Genomic DNA, 15,535 nt, shown 5'->3' with positions numbered 1-15,535 from the left:
TAAATAGTTACTTTGTTGAGTTCAAATAGTAAATAAAAAACGATATAAGCACTCCAAATAAAATAATTTAAAAATAAACACTGCCGTCAAAATCACACCCTTTTAAGATTCGCTTATATTTTCCTCCCTCAAATTCAAGAGTTTACAATATTTGATTTCAAAATCCGATAAAATCTGCTATGTGCTTGCTGACTGATCAAGTACTTGTATTCAAACAGCCAATCGGTGTTGTAACAGCGCCGTTTTCCGAGGGCTGTGAAAAACGAATCGATTGTCGTATAATCATAAATAAATAAAATTGAATTTGCCATGAAAAATTCGTGTGGACGAAATATAAATTGAAAACTCATTCGTCCGCACATAAAACTGCAAACTCATTTACAAACACTTCGGGCCACATTTTTCAAATGCCCCGAAAGGGGGAACCGTTAAATAATCATAAATAATGGCATAAAGCGAGGGCGAAATGATGGAGTAATGTTTGTTTTATGTAAGCGAAACAAAGCAATTGGGGGGGTGATGGCCGAGGGGTGGCTCCATAGAAATAATTTGGCCCGACTTCCGTTTCCTGTCTGCCGCCATTCCAGCAAAATATCTATTGGTCTTTTGGCCGTTCGCCATTCGGCCATTTGGCCATTCCAACTGTGTCGATAATGGCGTACTGGCCACATCAATCAGCGTGGACTTGATTAATTTGCTTTGATTGTGTCTTTAATTTGCACTCCCCAGTGCAGTGTGGCCGAAACAAAAGGAGGCGAAATAAAACGGAATAAGCCAGAATACAACGAAATAAAGCGGAATAAAATACAAATAAAGCAAAGTAGCCCTTGCTCAGATGTTAATTTGCCACTAATTAGCATTCAAAGGCATTTTTGCACTAATTAAATATTTCGATTGCTGCATTGGGGGCATCCTTGGGGCTTTGTGGGCAGTGGGCGTGGCAGTGGCGTGTTAATTATTTTCCGATTTTCTTCCTTTTTCCCCCTTCCTTCAAACCGATTTTTATTTGGCCTTACATCGCCAGCGAATTGGAAACTATTCAAAAACACTCGCACACCCAAACAAACCAGCGATGGCATTGAGGTTAATGTGAAAATTTTTGTAGCCTACTTATGGCCGCCGCTGCCGCTGCCGGTGCAGATGGAAACTCATTTTAATTTGAGCAAATTTCCACTCCACTCCCGAGCAGCAGCAGGGAAAACTGCTTGAGACGCAATCAGCCGTGAACCGCAGAAGGTGAAAAGCGTAAGAAAAGATGGGAAATCCGAGGAGAGTGGAGCCGGTGAGCTTTGGTCGATTGCATAATGCAAATGATTTAGCCAGCGTGCTCGCTGTGCAATTAAGTTTGAAGGTTGGCCATAGTTTTTAGACCGATCCCCCCGATGATGAGGATGCTGATGATGCCCCATGTTAAAAGGTGGCTTTTGAAAAGTGCAAAAGTGCAAAAACTAAATAGGAAAAAAAAATAGAGGAAACAGCACTCTACACCACGGGGGCAGCAACAAATCGAAATGAGGCGCCACCAGCTGTGTTTCCAACTTAAATTGATAGTTGCCGGCACACTAACGAAGGCAAACGTCAAAGGCCAGGCCACAAATGGAAATGGAATTTTTAAGTTATGCCAAGGCAACTGGGCCAAATGAGGGGGCGGATGCTAGGCGGTGAATGCGGGGCCGCTGATAGTGTTGGTGAGCCAGCTACGAAATTGTGGCAAGTGCCTTAATTGAGATTAAAACATTATAACTTGACTTGTTTTACTTTTGCTAAATCATTTCAAACAGCTAAACACGCTTAATGAGAAAAGTTCCGGCCGTGCCAAGTTGTGTCGGCCATTATGCATATGCATATGTGTGTGTTTTCAGCGCGGGGAGGGGGCTTTTCGAGGGCGTGTGCGAGGTGTGCGAGGTGTGGGCGTGGCGCATAAAGCATCGGGCACTTGAAAGGCAGCTGCAGCTGCAGCTGCTGATGACATCCGAAGGCACTGGAGGATGGGGGCGTGGCCGACCGGAGTGCACTCGTGTCGTCCACTTGAGCGTTATTGGAATGTAAATGTATGCATATTAAGGCGGTGGGCAGGAAGTCACCGCCGAGTCGCGTCGTCAAAACTTCAAAAGTCATTCAGCAGGGCAAAGCAAGAGCCACGCCCCCGCCGCCATGCATCACACTGGGGGAAAAATTAGCAATTAAGAAATATTGGAACTTTTTAAAAGGACCATGTTTTTTTTTAAATAATTATTTTGAAAAAAAAAATAGTTGTTAGGTAAAATTAAAAATATTTTCCCGTTAAATAATTTTTTTATTGAAACAATAATAATTTAAAATTTTAATTTTATTAAAACTTTAATAAAAATGTTTTCGTTTTTATTGAAAATATATTATTGAAACATAAGAACGTAAGGACAATTTTCAATTTCACTTACCAATAATTGAAAATAATATGTATAGTAGTAATAAAGGACTTCAGTTATTGAGTTTATTATACATTTATAATTGAAACCACCATTCGTAATTTAAAGTACCTTTCATTAGGCCATCTCAAAAGGCATTTTTCCTATTTTATTACCTTTCCTATAGATATTTTTTCCAAGTGCAGTACTTTACCCATGTCAACGGGGACAACAGCGAAAAAAGTGAATATATAGAAGCGAAAAAGGGGGAAATAAACAGGAAACCATCATGTTAAATGTAATTATATTTTTAATTTAGAGACAGCGCTCGCTTCGCTGGCAATCTTCAATTAAAAACACAATTACCAGGACCGCCCGCCGAGCGGGTTGAGGGTCATCCGAAAGGGGGGCGTGGCATGGATAGGGATGCCGAGCGGGACAGGAATAGGATATGCCAAGTGCTCCGAAGTTTTGCGGCTTATTCATTGTCCGCCACAACAATAAAATTGCCCGGCAAGCAGCCAGTCGAAAGGCCTCTTGCCTGTGCCCCTGTCCCAGTTTTTCCCCCTTGGCTTTTCCTCAGCACTTTCCCGCCGCTTTTCCAGCCGCGGAGATTCCAGAAATTTGCGCCCCGAAAACTTTTTGCACACTGTCAACACGGAAGGAATTATTCCGCATTAAGTTTGCGGTAATGGCAGCGTCAGTCGTCCTCCAACACACTCGCACTGGCACTCATACACTCAGCCAGTGTCCTTTTGGCTTTTGGCCGAATGTCCTGGCTGCCGGCGCGTTTGCTTTTAACATTGTTAATAACCCGACACGCCTCGCATTTATGCACAGCAATGTGCGCTTAAAATTAATGCACTTGCCACTGGGAAATTTCGGCGGAGGTCGGAAAGGGAAAACTGGCGACAGAAGTGACCGAAAAAGTTGCTCGGTCCAGGGAGCCTCGTAGTCTATGGTCTACGGTCTATGGTCTACCATTTGAATGTCCTCCCAAGGGCTTCCCCTTTTTTGGCTGGGCTTCTTTAGGCAGTTGTTAATTAGATGCACTAGACTGGAGAGGGGGCGGGGGAGGTGCAGAGAATTAAGTGGTCAAAGGGTAAGGGTTTAATTTTTTCCTGCTGATCCAGGCAAGTTTTAAAAGTCAACTTGGGTGGGCTTCAATATCGTAACGAGGGAGTTGTTAATTAAATATTAAATAAATTATGTAAAAGTAAATAAAATGGATGGATCTATGACATTTTTGCGAGTTTTTTTTACATCAATTTCGAATTTAAGAGTTTAAGAGGCCATGAGGCCCTTACATTTTAAAATACAAAAATTAAGCGACTTAAGAAGCATTGAAAAACAACGTTCCCAAGGTGCTTTGTACTGTTTTAAAGCACCTTACATCTTCCGATTTGTTTTTCCCATCCCCATGTGACTTTAATCCTAATGCCCTGAAAGCTCTTCCCCTTTTTGAGAGTTCACTTCAATTTCCATTAACAACTCAAGCTAGTCACATGCAGGCATTTTCCCCAGCCATTTTCCCTTAGCCATTCCCATTTTTTTTCACCCCGTTGTTGTTTACGCCATGGTGGCGGCCTTGGCTGGAAAATGGCTGTGTGACAAATGGCAACAAATAAACATAATAAATAAAAATGCGAGTAGCGAAATGGGAAATGCATTCGTGAAGTGTGCAGCTCCCCGGCATCGCAGGGCGAAACTAGCTGGGTCCGTCTGTCCAGAGGCCGCCGAACGGCATTGGTTGGGTGGCTTTCGGTGGGTGGGGGCGGGCGGCTGTCTGCCTGCCGCTCGCCAACAATGAGCACAATAAAAAGCCATGCATTTTCCAAACACCAAAAATTGTTCATAGCAACTGCTCTGGCAGCAGAAGAGGAATAACAACCGCACCGGAAACATCTCATTCACTAAATTTGTGGTCGGTTTTGCGCCAAGCGTTAGGCAGTCGAAGTTGTGAAATGCCAAAGGCAAAGCGGGAAAATTCGCAAAAGTGGGTGGCTCTTGGGTGGCTCCTGGGTGGCTCCTGGGGTGGGGAAAGTGGATAGTGGAAAGTAGAAGCCGTTAGTTACAACAATGCTCGAGGCAACGGAAATTCGGCATGACATAATACGTGCACATGCGAGTGCGGCGGTCTGTGTGTGTGTGTGTGCGGAATAGGAGTGTGTGGTTGTGTGGCCGCGACTTGAGTTGATACAGCAATAATTCATAAAGTGTTGCATGCAAACGAGGATGCTGCAGCTGAGCCGGGCTCACACAGATACTCCCTATATGTACGGGCCAGTGTGTGTGCGTGTGCCGCATGCGACAGCGTTGGCAAAATTAAAATTGCTGCACAACAAACAGCGGAAACTCAGCGAGGAGCCAGCAGTGGCAGGCGAAGAAAGAGAACGGAAAATGGCTGTGGGGAAAGCGGGGAAAACTGTGAGGGCAGTGGGAAAATGGGGAAAGGGGCAGATGCAGCGGGGCACTGCAATAAAAATTCATTGTATTCTTACAACTCGACGACTCTGGCAGCTCAGCTCAGACGGGCCGAGAGCTTTTTTGCCGTAAAGTTATTATTTCATAAAGCCAGAATTATTGAAACAATACTTTACTCTCACACATGGGTTGAAGGGGTGGCAAGGGTAAAAGCGGGAAAACGAGAAAACTCCTGTGTGTGTTTGGCATGCAAAATTACGCTTTAGTGGCATCATTTCTTTCTCTTTTTTTCTGCCATACCAGCAAGTTGCAGCTGCGGCAGCTAAAGCAATGTAAAATATACATAGAAATTAAAAGCCAACAAATAAAAATAAATAAAAATGGGGAAACGGAGTGGGCCGAGTTGGCCACGGCAAAAAAATGAAACGAAATAAATAAATAACTTTTCACGACAAACGCAACTTGAGTTGAGTTTTCCCTGCCTTTTTTCTCATTGCTGTTGACTGCCCGGAGGAGCAGTTACAAAATGGCAAACTAAAAGGATATGTGCGGGTCTGTGTGTGTGTGTGTGTGTGCAAGTCGGCTGGGCATATCATTCCTCAAAATGGCAGACATTTGCGTTTGTTTGGCGCGCTTCCTGGCGCTGCCACTTCCGCTTCCGCCGCAAAAAGCCACCGAGAGTACCGAGTGGCAACAAATAAAGTCACATGCAATTAAATAAATATGACAGTCACAGCGGCCCACGACAACAAGAAAAATCCCAGCCACAGCTGAAGCACTTGAATAAACAAAGCGGGGCAGGAACAACTTTTCCGTATATGTTTGATTACATAATTAGTGTCATTTAATTAGGCGGGGGTCGAAAGCCCCTCGGGCGCAGTGAAAACGAGGAGCCAACGGGTCTGAGTGCTCAGAAAAATATCTGACAACTAATATAGTTGGGAATTAATTAGTTAGATGGTGATATCAACACTTTATAAATATTATCAGTAGACGTAAGGAATTATCCAATATTCTGCCCTTATTAAGTGGTTTAAAATTCCTTATATAAAATCATAAATGGATTAAGACTCATTGAATTTCGTCGTATGCTAAGAGGATGTAAGCACTTTAATATCACTGAAAATCATATCATATCAATAAAAAAATATTTAAAAAATAATATAGAAGTGTTAATAATATGCAAAAAATAAAAATTCTGGTATTTGCTTTTAGGATTTGCCTAATGCCAGCTTTAATGGCATGGCTTAAATATTTATTTCAAAACTATTTCGCTGGCAGGGCCCTCGCTCATAACTCATGCAAGCCAATGCGAAATCATAATGTATCTCTCTGGGCCAGGGCACATTATTCATGCCCCAACCAGCCCGAACACGCCCCCTATGCATACAGAGAACCTTATCAATACGTTTCGCATTTGTTTTCATTTTACGATTGCGTAACGAGATCAGCGTCGACAAATCCGAAAGCCACTAAAACCACAGCTCGCCAGGGGCCGCGGAGCAGCCATTCCAGGGCCAATATGCCAATTGGCAACCGCCAGTAAACAGGGGTTCTGTACCAGAAGTGGGCTGGGGGAGCGGAAATACCAGAAGGTTCGTTGTAGGTGCCTGGCGGCCCTTATCGACGGCGTTATCTGCGAATGAACTGGCACAACTAGCTGGAAAGAAAACAACAAACTAAATAGGAAAAGCCAGGCCAAGCCGAGCAATGCGCCAAAGTGTTGAAACAATCGTAAAAAGCTGTTGTTTGCCAGGGGGCACTAGAAAGGATAAAAGATGGGGGTGGGGCAGGCATGCTGGGATGCTGGGTAGCTGAGGGTGTATGTGGTGGGGATAGGATATATGCCAATAGCTATAGGAGCGACCAACAACGGCAGCCGTGCCGGGATTAGTACAGATGCAAATGAACAAAGCGATGGCAACGTTCGCGCTCTGGCTTTGGTGGCATATGCAAAACTCGAATGCGAATGGGTTGCTCGCTGTTCTCATCGCTGCTGCCTGAACTTAAATACAAAAGGACAGGACTGCGATAAAAGGACCGACAGTCCCACACACACACACACACACACAAACACACACTGGTAGGTAATCGCGAGTGGTTCGCTGCTGAAGTGGATTTTGAGTAGGATATTGCACAACTGTTTGCCAAGTGGCAAGCGCTTGCTGGCAATTAACAGAATATGCTAAACTGCGACAACGAGAGCGGCTCGGCAGCCAAGGGGTTTCGACTCCGGAATACCCTGTCAGTGAATCCGACAAGGGAGATTTTGCCCAGCCAGCTGGCCCCAAGGGTTCAGCATACCCCGAACAATCGGAATTTGGCTTCTGGTACTTACTCATGCTCTGCTGATTACCAACAAATGCGTCGCCTGCGCTTTTCAAGCCACCTCATGTGGGGGAATGGATTTTTGGGGAGGGCCAACCCCATCGACCATCCCGAAATGCAACCTGCTGAAATGAAATAAGGAGTTCGAGTCGATTGGGATATTAGCAGAGCCAGTGAGGCATTTTCTGTGCGTTTTCATGGCGTAAGGGGTTTTGGTAGCCACAGCAATGGGATATTACAGATGTCGAATAGGATACTCTAAAAAATGTGTTGAGATAGAACAATATTAAAACAAAGTAATAGCTTTTAAGACAATAAATCCAGAAGTGCTTGCGTAGAGCTCGAGGACCATACTAGGTTACGTTATTTCTATGAAAATCAATACCTTGATATTCTTCACATCCTTCCTTTCCCCACTTTCAGCTCTCCAACTCGGACGCCACGTCGGTGACTCTGAAGGGTGTTACCCGGGAGCTGAGTGGCACCTATCAGTGCGAGGTCTCCGAGGACGCACCGCTCTTCCACACAGAGATTCGATCCGCCCACATGCAGGTGGTTGAGATGCCCAAAGACGATCCGGTGATGCAGGTGGACAAGAAGGTGATTGGCGCGAACGACAACCTAAAAGCCGTCTGCACGTTGGGGCCTTCGTATCCGCCGGCCAACATCTCCTGGACCCTCAACGGACGTGTGGTGAGTGGGGGAGGACCTTAAAGGATTTACTCTACAAAAAAAGGCTAAAAAACAAAGCTAAATAAAATCAAAATAAATAAAAAAATACGTAAAAATTAAATATTTCCTATCCACTAAAGTAATTTTCATCTTTTGAAAATCAAATCTTGATACAATTTGATGACAAGACTTACTGATTTTCACCTTCTTCTCCCGCAGATCTACCCCACGCCGCAGCAGCGCATCACGCACGACGCCTACGAGGGCTCCACCACGTACTCCTCGCTGGAGCTCTACCCGCACAGCCAGGTGCTCCTGGACTTCTTCGAGGGCAAGTACCAGCGCAGCGTGACCCTCAAGTGCACGGTGACCATCACGGGCATGTACCACAAGGATGTCCAGCAGCGGATCGGCCTGAACATGGCACCGCCGACGACCATATCGCCGAACCTGCTCGGTCTCGAGGGATCCAAGCGGTATGCCAACGGGGATCCCGACAATTCGGCGCTAACTGGCGCCTCGCAGCGCTGCTGCATTTGCTGCGGAGCTTTCGGCGCCATTTCGCTGGCCATTTTCACAATGGCAATGGCGCAACTGTGACCGCAGCGGACAGCTTAAAAACCGTGATGGGAAAACGCAAAACGCAGCCGGACAAGTCACCTCCAAGGAAGAAATAATTAAAAAATAACAAAACAACGTGTGTGCTTAATTGCAAAAAAACAACCGAAAATGCAAAAATCAAAAGCAAAAAAAAAAAAAATGAAAGGGTGAGGGGAAAATTGTTGACGACAGCGACCCTGCCTAGTAGCATGTCCTTGTATTTTATACTTTTTTTTTATTTGCCTCATTCGCCAAACAAAAACACGCATCTGGGTCGCAGTCCATAAGTTCAAAGCGAAGGAATATTTTCAATGCATTAATTAATTTGCGCTGGCTACATGCAACAAATTCTGATAATAACAATACATTAAACATAAGTCAGCAGGGGCTGAATTTCCACACGAGCTCCAGCCTAGGTCGAAGGGAAGGTTAAAATAATAATAGTAAAGGTAAATAAATAGCGTAAATTTAATACGTTGTGGGTGGAGGGGTGATGTTGAACTCTTTGAGAACAAAAAAAAAAAAACAAAACAAAACTGCCTGCAGACAACACAGAGTATAGGCAAAAAACGAATCCATAAATTTAAATAAATTAACACATGCACTTGCAAACAAAACTTGCAAACAAATTACATAACAAAAGAAAAACAACAATTAATAAGCATAAGTGACACACATTAAATACTAAGTACACCCTACCCTCCAACTACCGCAGCCTAGTCACATAAGTTATGTAAATAATTACTGTAAAGAACTAATAAAAAATAAAAAACAAAGTAATATATTAATAAATACGAAACCCTCACATGGGCAAACATTAATTAAAGCTAGAGCAATGTGTGGAGGAAAAGTTAAATACAAAACTAATTAAGTCCTTATGAAAAACTCAATGAAATCAAAAACTTAAATGTATATCGGCCAAATTCAGTTTAATTGAATTTGTTTTAATTTCAATTGTGGCTTATTTGCGGTCTAATTTTGTCCATTATCTGTTAGAGTTTCAGTTTCCGTCGAACGGTTTGTGTTAGCAGCATAAGATACTCTCTGTTTTAGACTAAATTTACATAAACAAATGCAAAATATATATATATTTATCGAGTAATAATTGTCGAGGCAAGAGAATTTAGTGCGTATTTGTTGGTTGGATAACATTAAGAGTTTTTTCTGCGGAACTAACTGAAAATAAAGCCCAACTCCTTGGCCAAAGGACTATTTTTAGAGGTTCGTGCGCAGCGCAAACTCACAGAAAAGGATTCCAGATTGCGTTTGTTTGTGCATCTCAGCTAAGAAACGAAAATTTTGAAACGAAAATTTTCCACTACCAGTGTAAGCTCAAGAAGCAAAAATATTGTAAATCAAAACCAACAAAACGATATTATTTTAGCGTATTGCGGCATGTGGAAGTAACTGAAAACCCGAAACTAAACTTAACTAAACTAAAAAGGCAAACTAATAATAAAATGTAAAATCAAACTTAAATACAGGAAAACGAGGAAATAACAACAAACCAGAAGCGAGAGTCGAGCAAATGAGTCAGCTGGAGGAAATTATATATTAAATATGCATAATTATGAATAATTTAATGCGAGTTAAGCAAAGCCAAAAAGGTCAAACGAAATCAAACCACACAAAAACCAACAAAGAGCACGCCAATGTGGGCGTGGAATTTAGCTCAAAATTAAATGCGATAATGGCAAGAATTATATGATGAAATAAATAAATAATACAAAATGTAAGTGCCGTGTTTTATTGCCATTTAACCAGGGGGGGGGGACTTAAAGCCCCTGTCACCCTGCATTATAGGTGCGCATAATTAAGGCACTGATCCTGTTATTAGGGCACATCCTAGGGATGACGAAGTTGGTCCTTGTTGCCCGTGTTGGCCAACAACAGCAGCTGCACTTACATGCAACACCAGTTACCCACTGAAGCTGATACCGCTGACACAGCCGGCGAGAGCTGAACACACACACACACACTGGATGGGGGGGCCCAGGAAGCAGCATTCAGGATTCAGGACTAAGGACTCGGGGGACCTGGAACCCGGACCAGGGACCATCGTCTCATGTTTTGTAAATTAAGCAAACAAATTAAGTGCACTTGGCGCCCAGCGCACACACTATGTGCGCCCCGTGTAAACACATTGTGATTGTAACAAAAGCGTATATTTCAAAACAGCAGCCCCTGCGTTCGTCCTTGGGCCGGGCTGCAGCTCAAGGACACCCCCCACACACCGTTAGTTTGTCTTAATTAGTTGCAGCAACAGGAACAGCAACGCTGCCACATCCCGTGGCACGATGCAAAGGCCACAGAATGGCAAAGCCACCGCGACCCAGCTCGTATTATTTACAAGCCATTGGCTGCAGCCAAGACCCAACCACAATTTCAACTTAGCACCACCTCCAGGAGCGACCTGCTTCACCTACTTGCTCAACCCTTTCGCCATAATTGTGCAGTCATCGTGCTGTTTAAAGTTTTACACGTAACCATATTGCCAAAGAGCTCACCGCGCGCCCACACACACGGCGTATGCGTAACGCAAAATGAGTAGGCAAAACGCTCAGCCATTACGTATACGTGCTGTGGGGCAACTCAGGTCTCAGGTCGCAGGACTCAAGACTCGAGACCTCTTCAATCGCCTTCAATACTGCTGACACAGCTACTAAGTAAACATGTGGCTTATTCTGCTGAGTAAATCCACTATAATTACACTCGGCTGCAAGGCGGAGGAACCTATTTCGACGAAGGAATATGACGGATGATGAAGGTAGTGAAAGCTATTTGTTGAACTTTTCTAAGCTCTCTGTCATGGAAGTCAATTTAAATACTAAATTCATTTAAAGTTGGCTTTATTACCATCAAAAATGCACATAAAATATTAGTATTTCTAAATTTGTTTATATTAAACTACTTGAATTATAATACATGACAATCGTTATTAATATAGTATATTCTCTTCTGTTTATTGTAAATATTAAGACTATATCGCAATGTTTTAAAATTAATGATTTTAGATACATAACTTAAGCTTAGAAAACCGTAATTAACTGTTTAAAGATCACCTTTAAAATTGATTTGTTTTACTCAAATGTTTCCCATCCTGGTCTCTGAGGCCCGTAAACCGTTCCAACTTTGCTGAAATGTGTTTCCGGTTGGAATGGAACCACTATATGGCTGATGCTAATCCGAGTCGCTCTGCGGGTAAGCCAATACTAATGCAAATGCGCCATTTTAATTAAATGCGTATCGGGCTACAAATAATGCAAATGGGATACCCTGATCCCTTCAACCCAGCCCGTGCGTTGCCAAAAACATCAGGAAAATGAGTTGCATATTTTGAAGCATGATCTCTGGCTGCCTTCGAAAGTGGAGCTCCTAAATGCCAGGACAATGTTTCACAGCCTCCACTCCTGGGGGCGTGGCAGCGCGCAATGATTTGGTTTATGGTCTCTGCATGCATTTAACAACACAAAACGTCGGCAGCAAACACAGTGGCCATTGGCTGTAACGGCCGGCTGGCTGACTAGCTGGCTGGCTGGCATGGCCAACGCAAAAACATTGTTAAAATACAGCAACATTTTTGGATTTATAGCGCGCTAATCGCGGCCAAACAGCAAAAGGGGATAGATGGTGGGCCGGTGAGTGGGTGGTGGTCTGGCATTCCGAATTGTAATGGAAATTGAAATGCAAATGCACGGCATGACATTTACGAGTGCTTCTGCAGCAGCAGCTACATCAGACAAGAGCCAGGACAGGCCCTGCCAAAAACTCAACAATAAAATGTTGCAACTAAATACACGGGGAGAAGAACAATTGATCCGATTCCAGATTGTCTCAATTAGCCTGTAGACCCAGTGGAAAACGACAGCCGAGTGAACCCAAATAATCCTTGCACTAAATATAATTAAAGTTTAAAAAAATAATTACTTTAATTATGATAAATTTCTAAAGAGTCTCAGATTAGGAAACACATTTCTCCTGATTCGTAGGACATATTATTGGTGTTTATTTCTGCATTTTCGACAAATTACAAATACCTTAATAAAAACAAAAAACAAAAGTGCTTTTTCTTACAGACAAAATGAAATTGTAAATTATTTTGTTGTTAGGAATCTTCGCTTTAAACTTATCAAATATATATGACCTTTAAAATTTAAATAAATAAATAAGTACCATTAAAATTCTTTCATTAATCAAAATAGATATAAACAAATATTAATACATCAAACACCATTTATTAAAAAAAGGGTGGTTGAAACAGGAGCGTATATATCTTAAAAAGCACTCTAGTTTATTAAGAATATTATGGAGTATTTTCTCTCAGTGCTGGATTGCGGCGCCCGTCGCTAAAATCGACGTGCACTTGGCAGGCCAGGCGGCTTACTTGGCCGGCATTGTGTTTTCATTTCGCAAATGCAAAACAAGACACTGCGGGCCACGCCCTCAAATCGAGACAGCCCATGGATTTATGGCCGCGCAATTAGCGAAAGAAACAGATTTTCGCCGAGGGGTAAATATCTATTCATGGCTTAGTTATATTTAAGGCGTGGTGCCCGGAATAAAGAAGTTTCGGGGCACAAACGTTTTATGGCCTTCAGAAGGAGAAGGCCCCGAAAACTGGTGATGAGCATCTTTTATGACAACCATCCGACGCCTTGGACATGCAGCTGACGGGCACGTGATGAATGCAGCTCCCTGAGACGACATTGCATCATAAATTCAGCAAGTGACGTTTAGCAGCATCTCCCGGATGGCTGAGATCCAAAGTCAGAAGGTGATGGCAATGGTGATGGCGATGTCGGTGCCATAATGCTGCAGCTACGTGCATTCCATTTGGCTTTGATTCGAAGCCATTGATCAAATCAAGGGGCTTAAGGCAATAAATTCAGAACTCCAAATTCCAAATTCAGAGTCCAAAACTAGCAAATAAACACTTATAATGGCCTGTGTGTGTGCTCCGTGCTCGAACTTCGGAACTTCAAAAGATGAAATGTTTCTGAAAAAGTCAGAGTATTTGTAGCAATCGTTTAAGCAAATTGACTTTGCTTGTTTTGTCAGCCGTTGTTTGGCCTGGAAATTTGTTAATTTTGCGTTGAATTAAGATAAAATCTGCTTACACTGGGCTTATGAAACCAAGCATCTACCAAGCATCAAGCCCACGCCAAAAGGAAAAACCTCCGACCCCCGGAAAATCAACCCTTTTACTGGGGGAAAACTCTTTTGTTGCTAAAGGGGAGGATGGGGGTAACTTCTACCCGATTGTTTTCAGATTCCGAGAACAACAAGAGCAACAACTCGGCTACAGTTTATTATTTTTGCTCATCAGTGGAGCCTTCCCCTCCTGAACTTCGCCACTCCCCTCGGTTGAAATAATGTTGTAGGCACTTTTTCGGCTGGCAGAGAAGCCCCTTCTCTGCAGCAACAATTTGTAGCGCAGAGATTAAAACTTTTAATTTGCTTTTAATTAATTAAGTTGAAAATCACAGCTGAAAGTCACTGGATTCCTCATTCCCAGCTCTCGTTTACACGCTGCACGCTTCACCAGTTGGCAAAGAGTAACGCCCAGGAGTCCCTACCCAAAAGTGTTTTACATGCCTCCGTCTCCGCCTTCGAAACCCCTCTGTCGTTGATTTTGCGTAAATGAAAGTTGAATTTTTATAGGTGTTTAACTTGCTGGGCAAACTCGTTTACCTGTCGTTTAGTTTGCCATCATTAAAGTTGGCCAACTTAAAGCGTGTTTTGTGCTATTTTTGAGGCTCTCCAGAAAATAAGTTTTTTCTCACATACTTGTGCAGGTTCTGCTATCACGTCGACTTGGCTGGAAACATTCATCAAAGTAAAAGTGGAAAAGTTCCTCCTCAGTCGCAGTGGCCATATGCAATTCAATTTGCATGGTGGTCGTCGAATCAGAAGCAGAAACCGAAACCGAAACCAGTTTGATGCCTTGATAATGGCCAAATAAAGAAAATCTCCAGCCGAGAGAGTTTTGGCTTAGCTATTAAAGCTAATTGAAAAGTTTATTCGATCATGGCGCCAACCCAACCCGGAAATTGCCCTGCTTTCTGCTGAGCATCAAAATATTCTCCCTGTTACCTGGCATGTTCAACATTTCCACACACAGTTTTCTTTTGTGCCGCACTTTTCGCCATTCATGTGGAAGCATGAAGTCAAGGTGACTACTGATGCCACCTGATACACGCAGCTGCAGCTTTTGGCCCAAAAAAGCAGGCTACACGATTGTTACAGCACTCGATGCAGTCGATGTCCGCCGTCTTTGATGTTTCCTCCTGCCTTTCACCGTGTATCTTTGGCGGAAAGAACCTCCACTTCGAAGTCAACTTTTGCCTCATGGCTACATGGAGGAAAATATCTGTATTACATCTCAATTTAACCTCAAATTTCTCAATTATGTTACTTAGAATCTGCCAATTATAAGATGTTAGCGTTATGATATCACTTAAATATGAGTCTAGAAGTATGCAACAAAATATTTTTCATGAAAAAAATTGTACTGCATAGGGAACAGCCAAACTAGAGCGTAGGAATTTTGTATCAACTTTAAAATATGCAGGCTAAAATAAATAAATAATAAGCCCATTGATTTATCAAAAAATATCTAAAGGTAAGCCATCAAATATTTTTAGATAAGGACATCAAAACTAGAGTGATTTCTTTATAACCGAAAAATCTTTTTAAGCTTCCATGGATATAAACAAAAATCGCTCCTTCGGCCATGCACTATTGTGCTTTTGGACTACATTTACAGTAATGAAAGCATCACTTCTTATATCTATATTTCTATATATTATTTGAGACAACCCTGGGGAACCAGTAATAGCTTATTTTTTCATGTGCAGATATTTTTCGGCTGCCTCACGTGCCTTGCCGCTCCTTTGTATGCTCAACGTGACGGAAATTAGCGTGGCTTTCATCTGTATGTGGCTATGTGACTACGTCTCATATTTATTTTTCCGCTCCGCTGTAGTTATGAATGTGCAGATCCAGATACAGATATACAGACACATGCATCTTTAGATTTCGAAAAATTCTCACTGGTATTTTTTATTTAATTTTTTTCTCGTTGGCTCTGGGCAACTGTGATTGATGTGTGCACATTCCAGGGA

At 42.7% G+C, this 15,535-nt stretch overlaps 1 protein-coding gene across 5 annotated transcripts in view; it reads left to right on the top strand.

Moving 5' to 3' along the window:
• LOC108024736 (uncharacterized) overlaps nucleotides 1–10,141 on the top strand; it is a 61,560-nt gene extending 51,419 nt beyond the window's left edge. For all 5 annotated transcript variants that reach the window (XM_050889077.1, XM_050889076.1, XM_050889075.1 and 2 more), the window contains 2 exons: nucleotides 7,563–7,832; nucleotides 8,031–10,141. In XM_050889077.1, coding sequence (XP_050745034.1) covers nucleotides 7,563–7,832; nucleotides 8,031–8,411 — 651 coding nt within the window. In that variant the 3' untranslated portion in view covers nucleotides 8,412–10,141. The remainder of the gene's footprint in view (nucleotides 1–7,562; nucleotides 7,833–8,030) is intronic.
• The last annotated feature ends 5,394 nt before the right edge of the window (nucleotides 10,142–15,535 follow it).

The sequence above is a fragment of the Drosophila biarmipes genome, chromosome 3R, assembly GCF_025231255.1.
Source record: "Drosophila biarmipes strain raj3 chromosome 3R, RU_DBia_V1.1, whole genome shotgun sequence".
Lineage (NCBI taxonomy): Eukaryota > Metazoa > Arthropoda > Insecta > Diptera > Drosophilidae > Drosophila > Drosophila biarmipes.
The sequence above is the reverse complement of the archived record's forward strand: the minus strand, read 5'-3'. Positions and strand labels throughout refer to the sequence as shown.